We start from the raw sequence: 10,031 nt of genomic DNA on the forward strand, positions 1-10,031 counted from the left end.
TCCTTCTTTTCTTTTTTAAGAGATGGGGGTCTCACTATGTTGCCCAGGCTGAAGTGTAGTGGCTATTCACAGGCGTGATCATTACACGCTACAGCCTTGAACTCCTGTGTGCTGAAGTGATCCTGCTGTCTCAGTCTCTCGAGAAGCTGGGACTGCAAGCATGCACCACTACACCTGGCCTTTCTTCTTCTTTTAAAACTTAGAATAAGATCAACATTATTAGATCATTTGACTTTTAGCCTGTAAAAAGATTTCCTGTTAATCAAATGTTTCCTTTCCTCTAGGCTTTAGAAGACCATCATAAGAACTACATATCTATCTGATGAAATCCCAGGTTTATCACAACATGGCTGTGTGACCTCAGACAAGGCATTTAACCTCTCTCAGCCTTACCTGCAAAGTAGAGGCAAATATGCACTCGTAAGAATGTCGCTCAAAGTCACTGCACAGTGCCTGGAACTGAAGAGCTCACTCACTGCCCTTACGAATGTATGACTCTATTTTTACTAAATTGTGCACATTCAATATCACATGTGACAAGCACAACAGCAAATCGGTCAAAGTCCCTCTCTACTACTCACCGTGATAAGGCTGGTCACAAAGGCTTTCCTCTGAGCCTCCTTTCTTCCAGATATCAGATGCATTTGAGATTGCTGCGCCATGCCCATTCTTCAGAGCCAGCTGGTACCGGGCAGCACTGTACAGAGAGTGGTGCTCACATTTCCACCACAGCATGACACTGGAGTCACAGCTGAACATTCTTACCTCATTCACCGATTTGGTAATATCTAGGCCAAGGCACTTTTGGGAGTGCAAATGAAAGAGCCGATGCTGGGACACCCACTTCCATAACTTGTCCTCAGTTTCATCACAGTCTTCTGCTACTATCCAGCCATACACTGGCTTGATGCACTTGCCCGTATTTCCATGGACGATGGTGAAGGGGTCATTAGCTGAGTCAAATGGATAGACAGATTGTGGATTATGTGGTTGAAGTGCCTTGCTCCCTACTTGCTGAGGAGAGTCTGAGCACTACTGGACTGTTCCCATCCTCAGACTGTTCCCACTCTTTATAAGCTGCAGGGGACTACAGAAGGTGGGACAGTGGTGAGCAGAGAGGCAGTGCAGTCTGTAGGGTCAGAGCACGGGTTCTGGAGCCAGTCCGCCTGAGTCCATATTTTGCTCCTGCTACTTATTAGCCATACGATCAGGGCAAATCATTTAACCTGTGTGCTCCAGTTTTCCTATGATGGGTGTGAGCATGAAAGGAGCTAATCCATGTAAAGCATGTAGAGCAGCATGTATATTTGTTGTTGCTATTTCATGAAAGATATTTCCCTTCTCATTTAATGAGATAAAAGAAGCTCTTTAGTTTTCATCTCAATGAAAAGTCTAGTTGGGACCATAATTCTGCCTTGCTTACATATTAGCTACTATGACAGGGTAAATTATTACATGAAAAGTCGATGCTTAACACAGCATGTTCACTATATATATGTTCCTTTCTTCAGATCTAAGTACATAGTGAGGCCTCTGTGGTCCTCTGCCTTAGGGCAAGTTAGTGTGGCCACTAAAAAGGAAAATTTAAGGACAAATTTCTTAAAGACCACTTCCCCCTAGATATTTTTTTGGAGGACTAAATTCATTGAGGTATGTCAGAGGAAACAGGGAAACTTCTGGGGGAGCAGCAGAACAATGGGGGTACAGAAACAAGAAGAAATAGAGATCTGGGTTCTGAGGGTAGGGGAACCTGTGGCCAGCTGCATTGTGGCACCCTCAGGAAGGTGACAGGACCTGGGGAAAGCCTGGGGGATTGACTGTGTGGATCACCTAAGAAGGCTGAACCCCAAACTCCAGGAACTACCAGAGTGATGGCTGATGAGTCTTGAGCCACCAGATTCAAGAACCTGTGGGTTTGGACAAGGGGAAACCCAGAGGTAACCAGCGGGATCCAATGACTAAAGAAGAATCTTCCCTGAATGTTCCCCTGGTACTCTGCATGAGCTGGGAAAGACCCCAATAAGGACAATTATTGAAGTTCTGGCAACCTGGTGGAATGGGAGCTCAGCACCAAATTTAATTTGGTTTTCTGAAAATAAAGTAATGCATTGTTTCTTGCACACCTGAATTTGTGGAATAAGATTCACATCTGTTACAACAAACTATAATCGGATAATTTGGTTAGTTCTTTTACAAAGGAAAATTTTAAACAATTATAGCAGAGATCATCATGTTGATAAGAGTAAAGCTGAAATATTTTAGACAAGCTTAAGCAATCACTGTCAATGAACCAGAGTTCAGCAGAAAGACCTATAAAATTTTGGTTCCCCAAAGACACTTTCATTTTGATACCAGCGTCACAGTCACTGGTTTCACTAACACCAGATGCTTTTCCTAGTAATAATTCAAAGGCTTTCAGAGTTAAAAATTCCCATACCAGGGACTGGTGACTTGAGGGGAATTTTACCATGTAAATAATAACTATAAAATTAAGTCTGACTGCAGCTTGAACTTTGGAAGGATTTTGTTTTGTTTTGTTTTCAATAACAGAAGCAACAACAAGGGAAACAACAAGAACAGCAACAAAAATCCTTTAAAGCTTAAAGTTATTTTAAATCTGAATTTTAAAAGTATTCCACAGGGTTGCAGCTAAGGATGTTTGATGTTTGCCATAGCAGCTTTCCTCCCTCACAATTTTTTTTTTTTTTTTTTTTTTTTTTTTTGAGATGGAGTCTTGGTCTGTTGCCCAGGCTGGAGTGCAGTGGCACAATCTCAGCCCACTGCAACCTCTGCCTCCCAGGTTCAAGTGATTCTTGTGCCCCAGCCTCCCGAGTAGCTGAGATTACAGGTGCCTGCCATCACACCCGAGTAATTTTTGTATTTTTAGTAGAAATAGGGTTTTACCATGTTGGCCAAGCTGGTCTCGAACTCCTGACCTCAGGTGATCCACCCACCTCGGCCTCCCAAAGTGCTGGGATTACAGGCATGAGCTACTGTGCCCAGCCACATCCCTCACACTTTCTCCTTTGACAGTCCTCTGCCACTTTCTGCTTGATGGACACAGGCTGGGAGGACAGTCAACAAAAGAAAATGTACTATAAGATTACTACTTACACTTTCTCTCATGGCCTTCTCCCACAATTCAATAGCTACTCAGACCTCTGATCTACATCTTTTCTAAACTGTTCTCTCTTGCCTCTCCAAAATAAATCTTGCATTCCAAAGTATCAAAAATTACAGAAGAAAAAAGAAGTCTGCTCCTGCAGGAGACGTGCCCATCACCCTTGTTGGAAACATCCCCTCTCCTGCCCTGTAGTCTTGCTGCTGTCTTTCCCGGGCATTCTGCTTTGTGCGTTCGATCCCAAACAGGTGAACTGGGGAAGCAGCAGCTTTGCCTTCCTTTGCAGTTTGCAATTCTGCATTTTTCAAAGTTTTTGTAGAATCCAATGGATTAGCTACATTTCTTTGTACAGTGGAAAAAGCAGGAGTTAGGAGTCCTAGATTGAAATACTAAAACACTGAAGGAGAGGTGTAGAGTAGCTCTGTTAAAGTGGAGCTGCCAAACTTCCTAACTGCTACATCTCTGAATATAGACGTTTTTCTCAGACTAACCCCTTGTTTGAACCAAGTATGCAATTTCAATGTTTGACACTTATAGTGGTCACTTAGTACAGATCTTAATTATTCATATACTTAAAGGAAACTTATTAGCCTCCATATATAAGGTACGTATATGCATCTATTAGATAGGGAGAGTCCTATCCTTTCATGATGCTTCCCTGTATCTTTCTTTACCTTTAGCAGGAGCTGTTCAAACTGCCTCAGTCTTACGACCCTTATTGGGATAGTAGGTTGAAGAGCTGGAAGGAGGACTGAGAAAGAGTGAACATAATCCCTTATTTAGAAAATTTGGTATGGAAGGGCATACAAGCTATTTTAGAAATATATTATACTTTGAAAAGGTAATTACAGAGTAGATTTTATTTTATAAAACTTATTTTATAAAATAGATTCTTTACAGATAGCTTCCTATTAGATTTTGTTCACTTTACAACTTTATACCAGTCCTCAATGGAGTTTTAGTATTTACCTCCAAATACAACATTGGGGCAAATCTAAAAGGCAGAATTTGATGAAAAGAAGCCTCATTACCCTCTAGATACATTTGTATATGCTTCATTTGATATAAATTCTCCAGTGTTTGAGAGAAAATGGCTAAGTAGCATTACCAAAAATTGAAAATAAATTTTTAGCATTTTTACATCCATCAAAGGAAAATCATCTCTCTCAGTGTTTTCTTATTGTCTGATCACTAAATAATTCCTGCCTTATAAACTCTAGACCAAATAGCTTCACGCATTCCAAAGAGGAGCTGGATATTGACATATACAGCCATAGACAAATGGATAGGGAAATAGCTTGGGAAAACAAGAAGGATGAAGATGGCAGCATTTATAATTTCAGGGGAACATCCATAGATCACATATTAAGCATTTTGTAGAGTCTCTACCATGTGTTCAGAAAGTACAGGTAAGCGCAGCAAGACAGAATCAGAAGTCTAGGTTTGTTAGTTCAAAAGCAGGTCCTGAAATGACAGCTGAGTCCATGGCAATGTCCAGGGAGTCAGAAAGTCTTCACGCATGATTGGGTGGTGTTGGTTGGTGAAAACCTCAGGAGTCCCTGACGGATTGTTTTACTTCAAGCTGTTAGCTCTCCAAGCAGCAAAAATGTAAACTAAGCACCTGGCATCTCCCCAAGGACACAGAGGTGCTCCTTCAGTGTTTGGGTGATAGAGGCCACCTGCACAAGCCTAGCCATGCACGTGACGAGGTGCATGCCATCACCAGCATCATGAAGCGGACACTCTTGCCAAACAATTGACCCAAATGGCTAGAGGTTCAAAATTCCAGTGCTTCCCCAAACAAGGCCACAAGTCTGCTCTGAGGGTGAGAGAACATCGATCAGAGTAGCTGCTAGAGTAAGGAAGGATACAGGATAACAAAACCTGTGGAGACCTAGCACAGGGCGAATAGAGTTAAACCTGGTGCTTTTTGCTTTGGGTCAGTGATAAAGGGCAGTGATTGCAGAGATTGCAAGAATTAAGGAAATCTTGAAATTTGTGAAGGAGATAAAAACAGGACTGAAGCAGATGTAGATGGGAACCAAGAGGTTAGTGATTGAGAAGTTAGTGCATTTTCACTGTAGTTAGTTGTTGCAGTGAACTTTTCCACTTTGGATTGTGGGGCAGGCAGAATAAATTCTCAAGGCAATAAAGGATCTTATTTTAAATGATTCCTTTGGTAGTTCCTAGCACACAGGGTCAAAGGAGAATAGAGAAGCGTGACTCAGAGCAGGGTTCATTTACAGGTCCTTGCTGTAGATAGGATGATGGCACTTACACTCTGAGAAATCTCCTCCCATCACTCTCCGAAGGAAGTCTAAACCAGATGGTAACTTAGCTTAGCTGCAAAGAAAATAAGAGCCACCAGCAATTTAGTGTTTTTCAAACTGCCTGGACAGTCTTTTCCTTCCTCATACAGGCACGATAACAGAAGTGGCCGGTGGCGGGTGGCCCATTGAGTGCCTATGATGCGGCCCAACCAAGAAACAAAGTCCTCTGCACACCTCTCGCCCAGGCAAAAAGAGAAAGTAAAAGCAACCGGATGCTGTCAAGGGGTGTGGTGGGGTGGCGCTGGCACTACCCTGAACATCAGTGAAGGCTGTTTCTGGTCCTGCTTCCCCATTGAGAGGCAGCAGGTCCCCAGCCAGGCGACCTGCCCTTCAGCGTGGGGCTGTCAGCCTTGGGGGAGCGGGGTCGTCTGGAACTGATAAACCAAAGAGAAGAAAGGTTTGCTGCTCTAAACGGTGGGTGACGGCATCATAGCTGACTCTTGGTCTTGGTCACTTTCAGAGGAGATGGTTTACCTAACCTGACTGCCTTTCTGAGGCGCACCGTAGGCGCAGTGAAATCCGGGAATCGTTGGGAATCCTTAGCACTGTGGGTGGAGGCTCCTCTTGGCCCTGTGGCCAAGGTGACCAAGGGGCGAAGGAAAAGCGAGAACGGGCGGGACAGGACGCAGAGGGCAGATGGGGAACCCCATACTCCAGCAACATTTTATAAGACAGACGACGGAGCAGGGCACCTGGTCAAAAAAGCCTCAGTGAGCCTACTCTACGGTGGACCGCGTCCCCTCTGCACCAGAAGGGCCCTGTCCTCCCACATCCACTGCGCCCTCCTCCGGGCCCCCGAGGGCACTGCGGCGCCTACTCCGCCAGACCTCCCCTGCAGCTCACTCGTCCGGCTCCAGAGACCCCCAACAGCAAAGCAGCCGTGACCTGCGCCGGGGGCGCAGCCCTGCTCCTGGCTGGAAGGCGGCAGAGCTGCGGCGTCGAGGCACCCAGTGGACTGCGGGGCGGACGCGCCCGCGGTTACCTGCGCGGCCAGAGGGTTCCGCGAGCTCGAAGCACCAGAGGAGTAGCATGAGGAGCCCCGCCGGGCGGGGAGGGGTCGCCCAGTCTGTCCTCATCCTGAGCAGGCGCAAGCTTTCCGGCCGGGTCCTCTGGCGCACGCGGCACCCGCCCCTCCTGCTGAGCTCGGCCTGCCCCGCCCGCTCCTATTTCAGACCTCTCGGGGCGCCCCGGCCCCGCCCCCGCCGACCCCGACCAATCAGACGTGCGTCTCCTCGGCCCCGGGGCGTAGCGGGCCGGGTGTGGGCAATGAACAGGGCGGGGCGCTAGATACCTGCGTGGGGTGGGACCCGCGAGGAAGAGGGACGTGCGGGTCGGTGGGAAAGCCAGGCACCGCACAGGCTCCTGCACTGGACAGTTTGGTCCCCGCCTCTTCATCAGCCAAGCTGGGGAGATGCGGCCCTTACTGGGACTTGGCACCGCCCTGGTGGGTGGGTTCTGTCAGTTTAGAACCTTGGACTCTGCCTAGCTCACTGTGGTCAGGGACGACTTCTCCATTCCAGCCTGGACTGGAAAGAGACCCACGGTGTCTCCTGCCCCGGAGAAGGAAGTGAGCACCTGCCGCGTGGGTGACTGCGGCCAAACCTAAGAATTCAGTCGTCCTTGGCAACGTCTTGGGTATTTTGATAGTGCAAATGGTACACTGCAGTTCTACCCATAGTTGTTGAAGAATTAAAAGCAAGAATTACTAGAGTGACCAAACGACACTTCCAAGGATGACTTACGCTTTATAACAATTTGAGCTTTGCGAGTAAGCTCTTTGCGTAATAATTTAATGATAATAATAATTAGCTGGTAGAAATGTAGAAGTCTGCACGCAGAACCAGAAATTTCATGTCCCACTCACTCTCTTCCTGTGGACACTGCTATCATTAAAAAGAGACCAAATTCTTAATGACCTAAGTTGCTCAAAAGTGAATGTTTTATACTTTTAAATCCGTCTTTGCTGAACACATAATGTGTACTTGAGGTGGCCTCTATCCTTGTTGCATGAGGACGCAAAGACCTAGTTGCTCTTCCTGACTTCCACTGCTGAGGCTTCACAGACGGCTCCCAAACCTGCCTTGGCTCTGTCCTCTCCCCAGGGTCTGGCCTTTCAGTTCCATAGATATAGTGAGCACCTACCATCCCAGGATCTGGGCACTCCATGGAACAGGAGGACAAAAAGACATCTCTGCCCTCCCTTTAATACTGGGGAGACTGGGGCACTGTGATGGATAATATTGTCAGCTTGATTGGAATGAAGGAATGCAAAGTATTGTTCCTGGGTGTGTCTGTGAGGGTGTTGCCAAGGAGATTAACAGCGGACTGGGAGAGGCAGACTGGCCCTCAATCTGGGTGGGCACCATCTAATCGGCTGACAGCATGGCTAGAATAAAAGCAGGCAGAAGCTGGAAGGACTTGACTGGCTGAGTCTCCTGGCCTTCATCTCCTCATCTTCATCTAGATGCTTCCTACCCTTGAACATCGGACTCCAGGTTCTTCAGCTTTTGGACTCTTAGACCTATAAAAGTGGTTTATCAGGGGACCGCTGGCCTTCGGCCACAGACTGAAGGCTGTACTGCTGGCTTCCCTACTTCTGAGGTTGTGGGACTCTGACTGACTTCTTTGTTCCTCAGCTTGCAGACAGCCTATTGTGGGACTTCACCTTGTGATCGTATGAGTCAATACTCCTTAATAAACTCCCTTTCATATATACATGTATCCTATTAGTCCTGTCCCTTTAGAGAACCCTAATACAGGCACATGCAGTGACACAGGGCAGAATGAATGGGGAGACTCTGACAAAGTTTGAAGGAAGGTAACATCTTAGCTGGGTCTTAAAGAACGGGTAGGAATTTCAGCAGGCACAGCTGGTGGGAGAAAACTAGTGACAGGGCAGAGACTAGAAAATGCAAGCAGAGTCAGAAGACAGTCAAGAGTCCAGGGTAGCTGCCCTGCAGGGTGTGTGTCTTCGAGAGAGATCAAAGTGGTTGTGGTGGGGGCCCCAGTGGAAATGACAGCAGAAAGGTGAGTTGTGTCTGTTTTGTGAAGGGCCTTGACTTTGTTCTAAGGAACACATGGTGGGAATTTCTGAGTAGGAGAACCTGCCACTGATCTGATCCCCTCTGCCTCTGTGGCTGCCTGCCTTTCTTTCTGATCCTGCCCAGCTTGGAGATCCTTGAGGGCAGTGGTCTTGCCGTATTCATTATCACATCCTCAACACTGGGCACAGGGCCTGTCCCAAAGTAAGCTCTCAATAAATGTTAGTTTAATCAAGGAATGGATCCCTAGGGCCGCCACCTTAGCCTAGGGCTGTATGAGCTCCTACTTGCATTATATTGCAATAATTTCTCAATTGACCTTACTGCCAACAGTTATTATCCTCTCTGGCAAATGAATCCTTCTAAACACTGTTTGGAACATGCCACTTTTCTACTCAAATCCTTTCAGTGCTATTTGCATATAGCAGGAGTTCCTAAATGCTACTTAAGGGGAATTATGAAACCCTGAAATTTTATGCAGCTTTATAAAGGCACTGTTTTTTGAGGAGGAGGAAGAAGGGTACAAGGCTTTCATGAGAATCCCAGAGAAGCCCACGGTACAAAAAGAAAACTCTAAGACAAAAAGCAAGTACCTCTATAATCTGAACCTTTCTCTTTTTTTGAGACGGAGTTTCACTCTTGTTGCCCGGGCTGGAGTGCAATGGCGCCATCTCAGCTCACCGCAACCTCCACCTCCTGGGTTCAAGTGATTCTCCTGCCTCAGCCTCCCAAGTAGCTGGGATTATGGGCATGTGCCACCACAGCCAGATTAATTTTGTATTTTTGGTAGAGACGGGGTTTGTCCATGTTGGTCAGGCTGGTCTTGAACTCGTTACCTCAGGTGATTCGCCCGCCTCAGCCTCCCAGAGTTCTGGGATTACAGTTGCGAACCACTGTGCCTGGCCTAATCTGACCCTTTCTCTTTACTGCCTTCATATGTCACTCTTTGGTTCAAGCTACCTGTCTGAACCTATCTTGCCTTTTCTTATCTCTGCCCATATATGCATATCCAGAGTGCCATTTTCCCTGTACTTAGTTCCAACCTTTCTTGAAGTTTCTGTTTAGATCTGACATTTTATGTAAAACACTTCTATCAAGGGGTTAATCCTCTTCCAAAATCTACATAATAGTGTGCATTCCGTTCACTTGGCATTTAACATGTATTACCTCTTGCCACGATTTTTTCTTCAGGGACGTGCGCTGATTATTTCACCTAGGTTATAGATTCTCAGTAAATATTGTCAATGGTGACAATAAAAAGCAATGTGTCCTTCAGGTCTCACCTTGGATGTTACTTTCTCAAAGAAATCTTTTTTGTGTTTCTTTTTTACTCTATGGTCTAGGTGAGCTTCCTCTATAACAGGTTCTCCAGGCTTTCCACACTTCTTCCTGATAGCACTTAGCACAGCTGGAGTAGATCATTCTGTGCTTGCTCATTTGTTTAATGTATATCTCCCTCACCAGGCTGCAGGCTCCATGAAGACAGTGACTATGCCTGCTTCATTCACTTCTGTGTCCCTAATACCTGGCACATGATTT

General features: G+C 46.2%; 1 protein-coding gene across 1 annotated transcript in view; it reads right to left on the reverse strand.

Moving 5' to 3' along the window:
• LY75 (lymphocyte antigen 75) overlaps positions 1 to 6,595 on the reverse strand; it is a 94,412-nt gene extending 87,817 nt beyond the window's left edge. Inside the window, exons 1-2 of the mRNA XM_025405438.1 lie at positions 6,434 to 6,595; positions 582 to 953 (exon numbers count right to left, since the gene is read on the reverse strand). Of these exons, the coding sequence (XP_025261223.1) occupies positions 582 to 953; positions 6,434 to 6,527 (466 nt within the window). The 5' untranslated portion in view covers positions 6,528 to 6,595. The remainder of the gene's footprint in view (positions 1 to 581; positions 954 to 6,433) is intronic.
• Positions 6,596 to 10,031: the final 3,436 nt, after the last annotated feature.

The sequence above is a fragment of the Theropithecus gelada genome, chromosome 12 (genome assembly GCF_003255815.1).
Source record: "Theropithecus gelada isolate Dixy chromosome 12, Tgel_1.0, whole genome shotgun sequence".
Lineage (NCBI taxonomy): Eukaryota > Metazoa > Chordata > Mammalia > Primates > Cercopithecidae > Theropithecus > Theropithecus gelada.